This window comes from Sorex araneus, chromosome 3 (assembly GCF_027595985.1).
Source record: "Sorex araneus isolate mSorAra2 chromosome 3, mSorAra2.pri, whole genome shotgun sequence".
NCBI lineage: Eukaryota > Metazoa > Chordata > Mammalia > Eulipotyphla > Soricidae > Sorex > Sorex araneus.
In genome coordinates, this window is record NC_073304.1 from 178,264,687 (window position 1) to 178,282,753 (window position 18,067).

Sequence of the window (18,067 nt, forward strand, 5' to 3'; positions counted from 1 at the left end):
CTTCATTCTAAAGGATCTCCTGTACATAAACCTCCCATGGCACAGGTGTCCGAGATTTGTGTGACATGAGTTTTCCTCAGTGGGTCATAAATAGCATATCATGAAGAATTCACTGAAGTCATAAATGTTTATAGTGTATTTGCTTGCTATTGTTTCATGAAACCCAACAAATTCCTTTGCTTTTCAAAAGAAATACCTCTAAGCATTCTCTCAATCAAAAAGCACAGACACAATTAAGAGAGAGATTCCTTTATTTCTGCCTTTGAGGAATAAACACAAAACAGCAATCAGAAGAAAAAAATTCAAAATTGTGTGGAAATACTCTGATGAATTCATTTCAAAGCTTTCCCCCAATTATTCATCCTTGGTAAGTTACAGATTGCTTTGGTTGAAAACTTTTTTTTAATTCTGCTTAACTGCATGCATTCTGTTTTAAGAGATGGTGGAATACATTTCTCTTAGCAGTGAACAGTTGATGGCCCATCTACTCTCATACAGGATAAAAATCACTCAAGATAAAAATGAAAAGCCATCCTCTCTGACATCCAATACAGGTGGTACAACTAATCACCCCAAATGTTTGATATATTGTCCTGGCAGCAGCTGTCTCCAAAGACCATACTGTATACTCTAGAGACAAGTATCCCTAACTCTAGATACTCTAGATACTCAAGAGACAAGTATCCCTAACTCGAGTCTCAAGGGACAGGAGCAAGATGCATTTGGATATTGATTGCAGGAACTTACATATCTGAAAGCTCACCTCGTATTCTTCCTTGTTAATTTGTTCTAACATCAGCCCTCACGGACAGCTCAAGGTGACTGAGGGCAGGAAAGGGTTACCAAAAGAGATTCTTTCTAAAAAACAAGAAACCCCCTTAGATCTGAGTCTTCTTTTGTGGGTTATTGTTGTTGTGTTGGGGCCACACCTGGAGGTGCTTGGAGATGCTTAGGGGTTCCGTCACGGTGGTACATGAGAGACCATGCAGTTGTGGGGATTGAGTCCTAGTCTCCCATATGCAAAGGATGGGTTTGACTCTTTGATCTCTCTCTCTCTCTTTCTGGCCCTGACATCTTAGTCTTTGATGCATAAAATATTAATTGCATGTATTGATATTTTGTCCGCAGCTATATTTGCTGTAAGCCTAGGAGTAACTGTCCTTAGAGGTAGATAAACGCTTCTTTGACCCTGCTCTGACGGCTGTGTGCATGTTTTCAACATCAAAGTTGGCACAAGCTATGTTTTAGGCCGAGCCAGATGGATCACTCTGGAACAATCCTTTTCTGTAGAATCTTCCAACAAGTCTCTGTTTAGTAACTGGTGAGAAAATTGCTGCAAAGACTTTTATACCCTACCCCCAGGGAATACATGGGTAACACTATGAGATGCATTAACATAATACAACATGGAAGACTTTAGGTAGGTGACTACTCAATCCCAATTTGTCTTCTCCTTTTCTGTTTTACTTCCACTTCAATCAGATATCTATGCATTTTTATTTTAAAATTGTATGGTATCACTCTATCACTGTCACTGTATCATTGTCATTGTGTTGCTCATCGATTTGTTCAAGCAGGCACCAGTAACGTCTCTATTGTGAGACTTATTGTTACTGTTTGTAGCATATAGAATACACCATGAGTAGCTTGCCAGGCTCTGCTGTGCGGGCGAGATATTCTCGGTAGCTTGCTGGGCTGTCCAAGAGGGGCAGAGGAATCGAACCCAGGTCGGCCGCATGCAAGTCAAATGCCCTACCCACTGTGCTATCACTATATAATTTCATGCCCTTTTGATTTATTATTTCATTTTACTTAGGGGTGCTGTTTATCTACTGTATCTGTTACTGATTTGTTTATTAGCTTGTTATGCTTCAGTTTTGTTTGGGGTATATTTTTTTTGCGTATGCCATGTGCGGTGCATCAGAATTTATGTTTGATGAGTTTAGCATTCATACTTAGAAATATTTCATCCACACCGTTATATAAATATTTATCTGTGTTTAAGTAGTACTTAATAGTTGTTGCATAGCTTCCCAACTTTCAAGTTTGCTATACTTTTCTCATACAAACTGTGCATACTGAACTACTTAAAAAGCAGGAGTTTGAGAATCAATATCAGTCTTAACAGAACTGTTACAAAGAGCAAAATGTAGATAATGAGGGGGTGAGTTTCATTCCAAAATCCCAAATAATGAGTTTCACAGCTAAAGTATAATTATGACTGATTTTGATGTGAGAACATGAGCAGAGAATAAGTTATTAATGTAAATTATATAAATTAATTCTCATTAGAATAAGGCAATGCAGATTATACAGCGATAGACATCATTTTTGGTGGATTGCAAAGAACACGTGAGTTAGAGAGGGCAATAGTGCGTTGCGTTCTGATTTTGACTCTTGTTGAGTTCCATTGTAGATTCCAGGAGCTTTCAGATATCAGCCATGCGTTTGACAGTCTGTGCTTCAGTCTGTATTGGTCAAGGGAAGGGAGTGGATCCTGGCACTGAATCACAACACCAAAACAATAAGATTCCCTGGACTGAGGGAAGGGAGCACAGCGGGTGGGGTGTTTGCCTTGCACGAGGCCGACCTGGGTTTTTTTTTGTCCCTCTTAGAGAGCCTGGCCAGCTACCGGGAGTATCCCACCTGCAAGGCAGAGCTTGGGAAGCTACCCGTGGCGTATTCGATATGCCAAAAACAGTAACAATAAGTCTCACAATGGAGACAAGACATTACTGGTGCCCGCTGGAGCAAATTGATGAACAACAGGACGACAGTGCTACAGTGCTACAGAGGGAACAGAGTATCCAAAATATTAGCACCTATTTGTTCTGTCTCTTACATGGAACCCACCACCCTGCAGAGCAGGAAGTAGGAAATCAGGGACTGAATTTGCCTCAAGAAGCTAGAAAACAGTTGTGTTTCCTCCGCAGACTGGGGCATAGCCTTTAAAGCACTTATCTGAGTTTTCTGAAGCTAAAACTAAAATTGTGTTTTTGTAACATAGACCATTTCTGATGAATTTCAAATGACTCTTTACTGTTCAGAGTGCAAAAACTGTTCTTTTTTGGCATTTCTTAAGCAATGTAAAGGGTCTTCCTAATCACCAACCATCCGAAGACAAGAACTTGGTCTCCTTTAGCTGGAACTTGACAAAGCAGGCTGTCTTCTCAGTTGACCTTGGAAATGGGCAGCTAGCATAGGACCTATGGGCCTGCAGACAAAAATGGAGTCTGGCTCCAAACTGTGCTTTGTCTATACAGCAACTCAGCCTCACTCCTGAAAGTACACAGAGGACAAGAGAAATTGGAGCATGTTCTAGAAGTTCAGGCAGGAACTTGGAACAGAGTAAAGAACAAATAAACAAGTACCTCACTTTCTGAGGCATGTTAAGTAAAGAAATTGCGCATAGTGAAACCGATATACTTACAATCCTTTCAGATAAATCATATACTTTTTACAGAAAAATTGAGATTGAGAGAATAGTCGAATCAGGGGTAGCACTGTATCACTGTCATCCTATTGCTCATCGATTTGCTCGAGCAGGCACCAGTAACACCTCCATTGTGAGACTTGTTATTACTGTTTTTGGCATATCGAATACACCATGGGTAGCTTACCAGGCTCTGCCGTGCGGGCGAGATACTCTTGGTAGCTTTCTGGGCTCTCCGAGAGAAACAGATGAATCAAACCCGGGTCTGCCGCGTGCAAGGCAAATGCCCTACTTGCTGTGCTGTCACTCCAGCCCTAGTGTGTAAATAGTGATCCCATGGTAGGTTCCCAAGTATGAGATTGCTGGGTTCAAGCCTGTGACTGAGATGCTTGGAGGAAGTGCAGTGTGGGCTCGGGAAACAAGGCATTGGGACCTAAGGAAGAAGTTGCTCTCTGCCAACTATATCTCAATAAAACTGGGAATTAGGGGAAGACAGTTCTGGCTGCTCTGGGCTACATAGGAATCTGGAGCAAGTCAACATGCTGTTCCTCTCTCGGACACAGAAGGTCATGATTAAAGATGTGAGAAACAACCACATTGAAGATAGTTTTGAAGGCAGAACTGCTATGTCCCTTTCCATGCTAAGAGTCTCCTGGAAACAGTAACATTTGAAGGTCCTTTGTTTCCTTTTTATAAGGGTTATCCCACGCTTTCATAAACTCATTTTAAACATGTCATTTACTTTCAAGAAATGGAAAATTCTAAGATAGCATACAAGAGAGTTGATGTCTTTTACATGATGAATATTTATGTTACAAAGAGAGGATAGATTTGCATTTTATCAGGGACTTCATGAACTCTTTTTCTCACTTGTGCCTGTTCCTGTTTCTGACTGGAATCCTGTAGTCCAGACAGCAAAGAAGGTGAAAGTGTTTGGGTACCATTTATTAGGGACATATGCATGAAAAGTGTAAATACCTAACAGAATAGTTTTACTCTGTGTGTCTGCAATAAGAATAGGTAACTGAAGTCCCAGCATAGAGTAGGTCACTGTCACAGTCATTCCGTTGCTCATCGATTTGCTCAAGAGGGCACCAATAACATCTCCGTTGTGAGACTTGTTACTGTTTTTGGCATATCAAACACTCCATGGGTAGCTTGCCAGGCTCTGCTGTGGAAGTGAGGTACTCTCGGTAGTTTGTCAGGCTCTCCAAGAGGGGCAGAGGAATCGAACCCAGGTCAGCCAGGTGCAAGGCAAATGCCCTACCCGCTGTGTTGTCCCTCCATAGAACCTTCTTAAACCTTACATCCACAACTGCATACTGTATTCCACCTTTCCTGCTGGCTCCAGGTTACCTGCCCCACGTCGGGGTGAAAAGTCACCACACATTGGTGACTTTAGCAGTACACTTAAGAGTACACTCACTCTACTAGTTCTGACCACATCTTTATCTCTCTGAAACTTGGTTTTCTAAATTATTCAAAAAAAGAGATTGGACTCAATAGTTGTAAAATCATTCAAATCCCAATGTTTGAAGATGGGCCTTTATCCGATTTTCACCTTTGGTCAATATAATCAGTCACTAACTTTCATTGCAATTTTTTGTGATAATTCTCAGCCCTGTGTCTAGTGCAGCTCTCACCTGAGGCTCATTCTTATGGAAAAACATGATTCTCTAAACATATCTACGGAGGTACTTTGCATAGCCTTCTCAAATACGCTGTGTCCCAGTGACACATCAACTTTCCCAGTTTTCAACTTTCCTCCCAGGGTTCGATCTCTCCTCAATCCCTTCAGCCCCCACTTGCATGCAAGTAACCATCTATGTTGTCCTTATCTGTTAGATATTTCAAAAATCATCTGTTAATGGCCTGGGTAATCCAACATACCAAAAAGTTCTGTTAGATTTTTTTTTCCTGTCAGCATTTAAGCATTTATTTATAATTATAAAATTTTTAATCTAAGTAGCATTGCATTACAAGCTAAATGAAATTTTTCTAAGCTAACTTTTTTCAGGTCCGATTTCCAGTTATCTCACATAGTTCCCTGGTGTGGCAGATTCCGAGCACTCCCCAGAACTCGGGGCATAGTTTTATTTCCAGGGAGCCATTTTGAATAACCTAAGAGTAGGTGTAGTTTTTTTTTTTTTATTATTTCTTTGTGACTCTACATGCAGCTTAGAATGCATCCCAGGAGACTAACAGATTCTGAGTCCGTGAGTGAAAATGAAAATACGAGAGTCTCTCATACAGTCACAGCCTCACTCCATGAGTCTCTTTTTAGCACAGAGAAGCCATTGGGTCTAGAGTCCGTGTTACCTACTGCCTTGCTTCTGAAGAGTCCTAGACACCAGTCTTTTTTTCTTTGCACACATCCTCTGCTGAGAGAATCCAGTGTCCTTTCATCTAGTATGTCTAGAAAGCACATTTTCCGTCTTTTCTGAGGATGGATGAGCTTAGAATTACGATATCTCGCCAGTTTTGAATAAAACTTCCTTTTTCGTACCCCACATTTGACTCGGTTCTCTTGGTAAACAACCAGAATTTTCTTCAAAACAGGCATTTATATATAAACCAATCTCCTCATATGCAATTAACAAATGACCCTTCATCTCTTCCAAATGTTAGTGAAATTTAGTCTGGAGTCTTAGCTCTCATTTGTAAGCAAAATTGACTGCCAAGTGTGAGTGGCTGCATTTTTCTCATTATAAAATACTTCCTGGAAGATATTAAGCAAGGTGACTTATTTCTGCAGAGTTAACAAAAATTATTACATGTAAAAAAGAAAAGAAACCAGCTTCCCATGTGTTTTTTAAACTTGTTGGTGTTGGAATAATGAACATAAAAGCTATTTAAAATTCAAGAAAAGTTTGCTTTTTTAAGAGAAGCAGCTTTCTCCAGGGTCTGCTGCGATCACAAATCCTTTCAAGCTGAGATAACTTCCTCAGATGAGTCCTTTACTGCCTCTCCTTGAGTGGGTTGTATTTTGTCACTCCTATAACCGTTTCTTTCCCCTGCCATGCATTCTTCCAGGCATTTCTTTATAGACTCAGGAATTGCCCTTTGCCAATTTATTTCTCTTTGAAGAGTCTCTGAGAGTGTAAGCCAGCTGAACAGGCCGGGTTACATTCGATGCAGAAGCTAGCTCCAAACAAATGAAAGTCAGTATCAATAAGATTTGTCATTGCTCTTTTAAATCACTTTATTGAATACCACTTATAATTACATAATTAATGTCTCAATCCTTAAAGCAAGCCTGTAATTTCAGCATGTATAGCAACCTTTTACAGTGCAGGATGAGGATTGAGATTAAATAGATTGCCTGAAGTCACAGAGCCAGGTTAAATTGTTAACTCCTACCCCCATATTCTGCATTTCACCAGAGTCTAAGCATGTGAGTGCCAACACCAGGACCTTTTTTTTTTGCGGGGGGGGGGCAGGGGGGGTCATACCCAGCAATGCTCAGGGCTAATTTCTGACTCTGCACTCAGGAATTAATCCTGGCTGTGCTCAGGGGACCATATGGGATGCCAGGACTAGAACCTGGGTCCGCCACATGCAAGGAAAATGCCCTACCTGTTAAACTATTCCTCCAGCCCAACACCAGGGCCTTAAGGTGAAGGGTTCTGGAACTGTTCTGCAGGAACATAGTTCCTAGTTCATTTGTCACGTAGTCCAAAGAGTCAGATGATGGAGATGTTGACATTCTACACTTGATGAATTGAACAGAGGTTTGACAGATTCCTCTGAATGTTTCTTTGTCTTCTAGGAAGATTTCCAACCCGCAGCAGCCTCAGAGACCAACTGGGAGTCAGTCACAAGCTCTATCTCAGTAAGTAATTTGTTTTTCTATTGCCAATGGAAAAAAACTGATGCATTCGCCAAGGTCAACCTCAGAACAATTTCAGCTGCATTAAGGACCAATGGTTTGACCAAAAGCCAGGCCGCATGCTTGCTGTGTGCTCCCACTTCAGCCCGGTCACCATGAGCCATGTCACATTTCTCTTTGGGAAAGCTTTCAGGAAATGCCAGGCCTCGTTGTGAGAACACAGGAGAGACAATGGCTTGGGAACTGCTAAGGGCTTACCAAAGAATCAAAGTCAAGGACGGTTCAGACACATTCAACATACCAAACTAGTCCAGGGCCCAAGCTCAAGTGGAGAATTTTGAAATACTTTTCTGAGGTTGTTTTTTTACCCCATTCAAGAGGAAGTTGTGAACCTTAGCATTTTCAAGGTTCTTTTCAGACCTAAAAAATCCCAGTTTCCAGTAAGCTAACAGGAACAAACCACACGTGCTCTGTTTGACTAAGAAATAAAACACAGCTCACCCCAGAACTGTAAAATACTTCGTGTTCCCATTTTGCTCTCCATATTTAGTCATTTCTCAGTATTCTACTTATCGGCATTGCTTGGAAAAAGCAGACCTTGTTTTCATCAGCTCTATGGGTAGCACTTCATGTAGCAATAAAATACAAGATAATGAAGCAGATGTTTATTACGAGGTCAAGAGAAGTGAAAAAGTGTGTCTGTGGTTTTAAAGGGGGTCAGTGGGACTGGGTCAGAGTTAATATATTTTTCCATTAAAGCAATCTTTTGCTCTTGGGAATATTTCTGTAATTCCCTCATACGTCACAATTTCCTCAGCTGTGGATTCCGTGACTATTTAATTCACCTGGTGCGGCTACTGAATGAGAACATCACTGGGTCGAGGTCCCTCAGTAGTGGCATTGGAAGGGTTTTGATTGGACAAGTCCATTACGCATGCGCTAACTAAGGTGTGGCGTGGGTGTCCCGTTAGGCAGGTGGAAATGAAAAGCAGGCCAGTGAGGCTGCCTGGAAGGTAGCCTGAGACCCAGGATTCAATGTCAGTGTTTCGCTTAAGCTGCTCTCCTATCCTGTAACTTCTCCTCTGCCTTTGACCTAGTGGGCTCTAGTCCATCCGTCTTGCTCCAGGGTACAGAAATGACTTGTTTCAAAGACCATGGAATGGTTCCATTCTCATAGATGGTTCCATTCTCATAAGGAGACAGGTCGGCCTGTCCATGTGGAGGCTGTGCAGTTCAGCTGTGGCGCTGTGTACACTGGAAAGGCTTTTGGCTTGAGTTTAAGGCCAAGTTCTCTAGGAAGATGAGGGGAATGTAGTTTTTTTCCTCAGCATTCCGTTTCTCAGAAACCTTCTGGAATAGAAGCTTGGGGCCCCTGGATCAACCATTAATTTCTGCACAAGCCATACTTTGTTTCTGTTAAAATTTTAGTTCCTAATTATTAGAGCACAACTTTATAAATTGTTATCATTTTCGAGTAATTCATCTAACTGTACAATTGAGTTATATACACATGCAACAGAAGCTAAAGGAGATCAAATTGACCGCAGTTAAAGGAATCCCCAAGTTAATTCACTCTCTCAAAGATAGATTTAAAATAATTAGCTCAGAAGTAAATACTGTGGGTTTCGTCGGGTCACACTCAGACATACTTTATTTTATTACTCTTGAGGTAACACGGTTTGCAGGAGTGTTCATCTTTATGCCTTGGGCATAAAATGTTAATGTATCACCACCCAATTCCCTGGTGTGTTGGGCCCACCTTCTGCCTGTCTACCCCATTGGTAAATTTGGTTATATTGTCAAAAATACTTTCTAGTGGGCTGGAACCACAGTACAGAGGGTAGAGCACTTGCCTTGCACACAGACAACCAAGGTTTGATCCCCACACATGGTTCTCCTTTGACCCACCAGGAGTGATCCCTAAGAATCAAACCAGAAATAAGCCCTGTGCTACATGTGGCCCCCAATGAGAAATATAAAAATATTTTATTAATTTTTATTAGTGTGTCTGTCAACTTCCCTAAATCCAAGCTTAAAAAGAGCACTAGAACTTATATATAAGGACAGTTTTACATCGAACCTATAATTTGGATTTACTCTTTAACCTAATGTTGGCTGCGACCAACATGTTGGCTTCTTCCTTCCCCTCAGAGACCAAGTCCCTGTCCACTGCTTCCTTTTGAAGAAGTGCCTGGGGTCTTCACACTTTCCCAGGGGCATGGTGAGCTCCTAGCAAAGGCTTCTGCAGACCACTTTACCAGACCCCAGTCACCTGTAGGACAAATTTAATTGAGTTGCTGCCTTTATATCGGAGGGAGAGGAGCATTATCATTTCAGAGCTTTTCTATACAACTGAATAGTGAAGCATGAGTATCTCACTTCACTATGATGCTTTGGCTCTTAGGCCTTCATTATTGTGACACAGACAGCCGGATTGTAAATCAGCTGGTGGATGTGAACCGGTGGGCTGCCGAGTCTCCACACCATGCAGGTCAAACGAGAGTTTGGAACTTTGGTGCTGGATTATAGTATTTTTTGGGGTGGGAGGGTTTGGGTCACACCTGGCGATGCACAGGGGTTACTCCTTGATCTGCACTCAGGAATTACTCCTGGTGGTGCTCAGGGGACCATATGGGATGCTGGGAATCAAACCTGGGTTGGCTGCATGCAAGGCTAATGCCCTACCCGCTGTGCTATCGCTCCAGCCACTGGATTATAGTATTTGATGCTTAAGATGTTGAGGAGAGACATGTGCTTCAGCCAGCTGTCAGGTCACATCACACACACACACACAAACACATACACACATATGCACACATACACACACATACACACAATATACATCACATACATGCTCACAATTCTTAGATTGAAGAAAACTGTCCTGACATCTTTTTCAATTCTTCTGTTGCCTCCCTCTTTAGTACCCAACTCACCCTCCTCTTAACCCCATCCCCTGCAGGCCATAAATGAAAGCTTCTCCTGAATGGCACCTATGCTTTTTGTAGATATATTTTTTTCACCCCTCCTTCCTTCTAAACCATTCCTCTGTGAGCAGGCAATCAACAAATCCTTAGGGACCTCTGGACCTGCGTGGGTTTTTTAAAAAAAATAAATAAATAATGACCTAAGAACGAGACTATAAATTAAGGGCTTTACCCTCTGGGGCTCTAGAGCACAAATTACTATTCAAAAGGAATATTGCAGTTAAGTTTCAGGAGCACAAGTTTTCATTAATTTCCATTTTCCTGTCGTGATAGGAGATATTTGCCCTTGGGGGATCTTATTTGTTTGGCAGTTCCTTTAGAGACATTTAGAAATCATTTGAGACTGTGTGCTCTCTATTTTCTTGTTAATGGGTCATGAATTTTTACAGAGCTGTTTGAATCATGGCTCATTTACCTCTAGATTGTACAAGGGTTAGTGAAGTAAGTGCTTGGAAACTTATGTGGGGATGCACTCCATGACAAAAATACAGAATTCCTTCCAGACTTTCCGTGATGTCGCCTCTTTAACTAGCATTCATGGACTGTGGTAATAGCAATTGGGATCACTAGCGAGGGAGGCACTTTGAAAAAAATTGTACTTCCCATGTGAATATTCTAACTCTTTAAATCGGAGAGAGCCAGTGTTGGGGCTAATTATCCTTGTTGACAGTAAATAAGCTGGTTGAAGTGCCAGGTCTTCTAAGACGTCTCCAAAGTGGATGCAAACCCTGAGCCTGAGCACCTGCTCTGCTCAGAGACCTCGAAAGCAGGGCACGAGGGTGCCCATGGGGCAGGGCAGTGGAGTGGGCTACACAGTTCTTGCGTGGAAAGGTTTCAATTTCGCCATTACATGTTGGATTTGGGTACTTTGGAACCTTCGAGCCAGAAAATGTATGAAGTGATTTTACTCTTCGTTCTACCCAACCTATTTTTAAAGATCATAATGCAGATGAGCTGAAAGATTTACGATCTGCCTAGTTTTGATTTGCGAAACGTGAATGACTGTCATTTACTAATTAATTGCTCTTGCCGAGGAAAATGGCAAGACCGTGGCAGAATACTTTATCATGATATGGATGCATAGAATCGGAGAAGCCTATTAATGTTCTTTTCATAGAGTGGCGGGACGGTTGTATTTCCTAGTGCGAACTGTTTCTGAGTACACTGAGCTGTATGTCACTCTTAGGGGGTGTCCTATCACTCTCCATCAGTAACGGACCCCACACTCACTGCGGACGCTCTGGACAAAACCGTCGCACAATTCGATACGGTGGAAGATCTGCTCAAGCACTTCAATCCAGAATCCTGGCAAGAAGATCTTGAGAATTTGTATTTGGACACACCTCACTTTCGTGGCCGATCCTACCATGACAGGAAGTCAAAAGGTAAGGAACAGAGACAGAGAGGTCCTTCACAACCAGAGGGCAATGCTAATGTTAAATGAGGATCAGAGATGCAATATGTTCAATTGACATATCTGGTTGCTGTTAGTCCATTATCGTGTACATCTTTCACAGAACCTTCACATAAAGTTCTGTGTTTTTACAAATCTGTGATGTTCATATGGAATGAAGAAAGAGTAGATTCTATCAAAGATTTATCTCAGATTGGAACTAGGAGATACATAAAAGCAAGAGTGCCGGCTCCTGGGTTCGGGCAAGAAAAGCCTCGTGAACCCCAATAGTAAACCAGGCAGGCAGCCACAGTCAGTGGTAAACAATTCCCCAGAGTCTGTGGATGAGGACCGGGCCTCATCTCCGTGACCTGTCTGTTCATGTCTAAGGGCCTCCAGCCAGGCCTCAATGCGGGAGTGTCCAGGCACTGACTCTGCTGGCAGATGCAATGGTAGATGAAGCAACGGTCATGGTCTCTGGAAGATTTAGACTTGGCTTATTCAGTTTCCATTTGACAGATTTTGGGGGTTAGGGGGAAGGAGATCAGGGGGTGTTGAGCCACACCTGGCAGCGCTCAACTGACTCTGTGCTCAGGGCTCACTCCTGTAGGGCTCCGGGAACCAAATGAGGTGCAAGGATGGATGCAGAGCACGTACCCTCTCCACTGTACTATGGCTCCAGCCCCATTTTACAGATTTCTTTGAATGAGGACCCACTGTGTGCTTGGTGCCCTGGTAGGTCATGGGTTATGAACTTCCAGACAAAGATCTGGAATCTATTGGAGATGTACAAGGACGTATCTCCCATTGGGAGGCTCAGGAAAGTATGCTGAGGGTAGGGACAGGAATGTTCAGGCAGAGAAGATTACTGTTTACCTGGAGGTAAACAGTAATACTTGAGCCCCCAAATAAATATCTGATGTATACAGTGGAGGGATAGGAACTTAGGATAAGAGCTTTAATTTCAGGGGCTGGAGAGATAGTACAGCAGGTAAGGTTCTTGCCTGGTTCGGTCCTGGGCATTCCATAGGGTCCCCCAAACATCACCAGGAATGATTCCTAAGTGCAGAGCCAGGAGTAGCCCCTAAGCTTAGAGATGTGGCACCAAAATTTTTTTATTTCAATGTTTGACTATAATAGTGAAGTATCTGGGAAATTCTAGTTTAATTCTTGGGATAGTGAAGTACCTGGAGATTATTGGTTTAATTCTTGGGAAAGGATAAAACTATAGTACTCTCTGCTACACCCTACCTGTATTGGTAAAATTTGTTGTTTGTTGCTTTGGGCCAGAGAGGTAGTACAAGAGTAACGCACTTGCCCTCCATACTGGTCAACCCCAGTTCCTTCGCTGTCACAGCATATGGTCCCTCAGTGCCACCAGAGGTCATTTATGAGTACAGAACTAGGAGGAGCCCCTGAGAACAACAGTATGTGGTCCAAGGCCCTTCACCACCTCATTCCTGCCCTACCCCCATGCCCCCAAATTTAATATATATACATATATATGTGTATATCTGTATAATTTGTTGCATTTAAAATATTTTCAAAAGACCAATCTGGGTTAGATCCCTGGCACCACATATGGTCCCTGAGCACTACCGGGTGTAGCTCAAACTCCAAAAAAGCTTCTTGTGTGTGAGAGTGTCTGAGAGCTGTTACTGAGATTGTTCCTGTGAAGGCATTTAAGCGACATACAGCTCGCTTCCTGCATTTTATAACATCAGAAACACATCTAAGAATTATGAACTCAACTCTTTTTAGATAAATATTTGTGTCCATAAGCATAGCCTATTCGCCCCTGTCATGGTGGGTTACTTAATTCCTGCCCGTGTCTTAGATTATAAACCGTGTGTACTTAAAAGGCACAATGAAGAGCGGACAGAGGCCCACGGTGGCCCCGTGTGCCAGGGATATACACATGTTGATTGCTATGATGTCCAACCATAAACTTGGGACCCCAGTGGGATTTGGAGAAAGCAGAAAGCACTCCTCTGTAAGGGGATTGCTGTCCTTGGATCTCCACAAGGTCAAGAGTGAGGAAAGTAAAACAGCTGCATGTTTTTAAAAAACAAAATATTTTAAATGACATTGGACAAGAAGGGGTTGCTTCTGTCTTCAGGTCTGGGCACCGTCTGGCTATCGGGGTAGCCCTTTTTGGTGCCTGTTACAAATACAAAAGTTTCAAAATCACCTGATTTGTGACTGTTTTTCCCCCAGAATTTAGTTTGCACTGGTGCAGGTGTCTGGTTCAACTCTTAACCCTGCCATTTACAAGCTCACGACTGTAAGCCCTGTTTCCCCCTCAGGCCGGTGACTGTGTTACTGTGTTTATGTGAATACATGTGACTCTGTGTGTGTGTGTGTGTGTGTGTGTGAGAGAGAGAGAGAGAGAGAGAGAGAGAGAGAGAGAGCAGAAAGAGAGGGGGAGAGAGAGAGAGTAGAGAGAGAAGGGGGGGCAGAGAGCTGTTCTTGAGATACCTGCAGTGCATGACAGACTGTGTCCCATGCTAGAAGGCCAGTTGGCATTTGTGGAATTGAAGGATTAAAAGTCAATCTCTCTGTTAATAAAATTCCAGAAAGCCATCCCCTCGACTCTGAATGTAGCCTGTGAAGAATGCCCCTGGTGGCTGAAATGACCTTGGAGGATTTCTCGAGTGGACATCCTATTTACCTCTGACTGAGCAAACATCTCTTCCCTGCTGGCTCCCTATTTTAATCTCCCGTGTGAAGTGACCCTGAGGCAGTTCGCAGGCTTCCTCATCCTTGGGCTCTGCACACGGTCTGCTGTTGTATAAACGACCCCGTTTAATTGTTTATCATTCCTCTGATGTTCTGCCACCTGCACGTACCACAGAGGCCGGGAGTCGACTTTAATATTTCAGCTGTTAGACCTCAAACACACAAAACTGTAGTTTGCATCCTGACATATAAAAAAGGGGAGAAGGGAGTGAAGAGTGAAAAGGGGGAAATAGCTAGAGAGCTTGGAGGTCCCTCAGGTCACCTAAAGTTTAAGCCTTAAGGAATCCCTTGTGAGAGTGCTATTATGCTATCAGTATAGTAATCACTTAATGTCTGATAGGAACGGGGCTCTGAGCAGCCATTCTCCACCTACTAATTCTTCCAGAGACTCAAAAGTGATGCTTTTGCACCCACCGAGGAAAACCATGCTCGGAGGAGCCTTGAATGTGGATACATACACAGTTTACAAAGTTGTTCATGATAGGGTTTCAGTCATACGGTGTTCCAACACCCATTCCTCCACCAGTGCACATTGCCCACCACCAATGTCCCCATTTTTCCCTCGTGCCATCTTCCCTGCCCCCAGCCAATCTTCATATCAGGCACTTTCCTTCTCTCTCTCTCTCTCTCTCTCTCTCTCTCTCTCTCTCTCTCTCTGTCTCTCTCTCTCTCTCTCTCTCTCTCTCCCTCTCTCTCTCCCCTTTGGGGCATTAGGATTTTCAATACAGACACTGAGAAGTTATCCTGTTTATCCCTTCATTCAGCATGCAGTTCTTATCCAGAGTGATTATTCCCAACTGTCTTTGTCATCATGGTCCCTTCTCTGTCCCAACTGCCCTTCTCTGTCACTGCCAGGGTGAAGAACTTCTTAATGTAAAAAAATTAAATATTATCATTTGTTTCTGTTTATTTGAAAGGAAATCTCATACAGGTGAGTGTTCAGTTCTCTTTACAAGGAGTGTTAATGTGAGAAGGGATAAGACAGTATAAGTTTGGGGAGAAGAGGGGAAGAAAGGGCTCGGGTGACACTGTCCTCACCCAGCGCAGAGGGACAGAGACAGTCAAGTGTAGAAGTTTATTGGGGTGCGCTCGGGTGAACCCTTACAGCCCCCTGGCAAGGCTGGGGTAGAGCCATGCTCTGGAAGAGGCTAAGTGGGATTTTAAGTTGCCTTGGGCAGTAATGCCTGGTCAGCGCAGAGATATGGCCTAGGGGCTGCCATGCTAGGGATGGGCCATACGCCCTGTCTTCAGGGCCAGAAGGGACAGGGTGAGCTTCTATTCTGGAAATGTCTAGCATTGATCAGCGGCCTCCATTTGGTCCTGAGCAAACCTTACTGAAAGCAGAACCTCAGTCCGTCCCCTCTATGTGGTGAAACCCTCAAGTACAGATAAGCTCTGCAGACTTCTCTGTGAGGACATCTGGCCGAGGATGACATGTCTCGCTCCTGTGTCTGACTTTTCGTTTTTGATGAGTCTTGGAGAAGGGGCCAGCATGGCTAATTAAAATCTGCAGATAACTAGTTTAAAGCCCAGTATTTGACAATTATGTCAACTTGGTGCTTCCAACCTCACAGTTGCCCCAAAGTTTTTTTTTTTCTTAAGTAATTTCTCATTCAAATTGCATTGACCTCTTCTAAGACCATAGTAATGATATAGAAAATTTGCATATGATGGAGTTTAAAAATAGATGGGTGTTCTGTAGGCTGAACCCCTGGCATCACTGAAACTCAGCTTTAATTCTTCGGAAACACTAACACCTATTTCTTCAAGGACATAGCATGAAACCCAGTAGCTCTAAATTTAAAATGATTGACCTTAAACTTTGCTAGACAGGGCGTTTATTGAAAGGGCACTTATGGATACTAACAACGCCAGTGAACCCTTTTCTTTTACTTAGTGTAGGCGAGTTTAGCTTTTCACAATAATTGTGTGTCAAGCCTACAACGCATAATAGGGAAACCCAACATATAATAGCAAGAGGAAGCCTGCTTTCATAGATTAAGTGGTGTGGTTAAAATAGGAACATTGTTGGGATAGTTCAAATAATAGTTTTGAACTATAATTATGCTTCATGAAAGTTCTTCCCCATACAGCTGCTATTTTTAATGTAAATGGCAAAAGTGACATGTACTCTACTTTTTAAAAAAAGTATTTTTATGTTGAGTGGGAAAATGTATTGTTATTTAATCTGTTTCCAAATTACATGATTTTAAATATATGAGTTTTACATGTTCTATATATTGTCATTTTGGGACCCAAACTGACCTTCAAGGATCAAGTACCAATTCTCTAATTTCTTACATGACATTATTTTCCTCTAAGATCTAAGCACTCAAGCCAACTGGTTTCTTTTTAATTTATACATTTATCCGTGATTTAAAAATTGGTAAGTTGTATAGGAAAGTAACTGGCATTAAAAAAAAAACCCTGATAAGTGAAACAAATGGATTTTGACTCTAAATGTTTGATTTGGTTCTGAATTCTCTTTGGTCATAACACCTTTTATTTTTCAATTATTCATTGCTGTTTCTTTGTCATGCCCCTGCATGCTAACCAGGAATGTACAAGTTTTTCTCTTTCAACAGTGATTTAGGATATAGAAAATAATTTTATAGTATATTAAGATATAAGCAATTTTAGACCCAAACTGAAGTGAACACAAATTGAATGCTTGCAACTTTTTCTGGGTACCTATTTAATATATGGATAAACACCGCTCACATATACACCTCCAAAAAAGAATTGCAAAAAACTTTGACTGACCCTGATTAGTCTTTGTCATAATCCCCTGGAGAGTAAACAACTACCTCCTTATAAACAGATCAAACAGATACTAGGAACAGCAAATCAGAATGAACTTATTTTTCAATTTTCCAATCTTGAATGAAAGTTCACTTCACTTGGTTTCTGGAGCCACACACTTTCTTCAGGTTTTAAACTGTGTATCGTAAAATTTATAGAAACTGAAAAAAAGGGGAATGATGTTGTAGTCAAAAGCGAGTCAACGTTAGAGTCACACAACAAGTTTGGCTAAAATTCTCACTCAAATCCTAAGAATAGTGTCCTTGGGCAAGTTACTTACAGACCCTGAGATGCTGTTTTTTGTGTTTTTTTAAGTAATGTTTTTTGCAAAATATTATTCAGAATTTCCATTACAGAGTATAAAACACTTTGTGAATCCCTAGTGAATGCTCGTGACTATTACTGAGTACAAAATTGCACATAAAATGTCTTTTTGTCAACCCGAATTTCTTGTTTGACCTCTGAAAGCCATCAGTTCTCTGGAGAGGTCACACAGAGTTTCCAAATATTGTCAGGTCTGAGTAGATCTACATCAGTATATACATTATTTGTTTGCAAAATAATTGCCAAATTTTAAAATCTTCTGTGATACTCTTTAGGCAGAAACTCTCTGGCATTGTTTTGCTTGTTGATACCACCTTTGCAATTTTATTTTTTAGACTCTCAGTACTGTTTATGTCCCTGATCATATCACTTGTATCTAGATTCCTTGCCAGTTTGCCAGCAGCTGTTAATAAAAAATCTTATTATTATTCCCTTTTTGTGCGTCTACAAACACAGAAACATAAAATGTTGGGGAAATAAATCTCAGCAAAGGAACTAGGACCCTTCTGGTTAATTATCACCCTGTCTCACTTGGGCATGAGGCTGCCCATCTCGGTGGC

At 41.9% G+C, this 18,067-nt stretch overlaps 1 protein-coding gene across 2 annotated transcripts in view; it reads left to right on the forward strand.

Moving 5' to 3' along the window:
- Positions 1-18,067, forward strand: part of PDGFD (platelet derived growth factor D) — a 192,267-nt gene that overhangs the window by 158,592 nt on the left and 15,608 nt on the right. For both annotated transcript variants that reach the window (XM_004604803.2, XM_004604804.2), the window contains exons 4-5: positions 7,203-7,265; positions 11,436-11,634. In XM_004604803.2, coding sequence (XP_004604860.1) covers positions 7,203-7,265; positions 11,436-11,634 — 262 coding nt within the window. The remainder of the gene's footprint in view (positions 1-7,202; positions 7,266-11,435; positions 11,635-18,067) is intronic.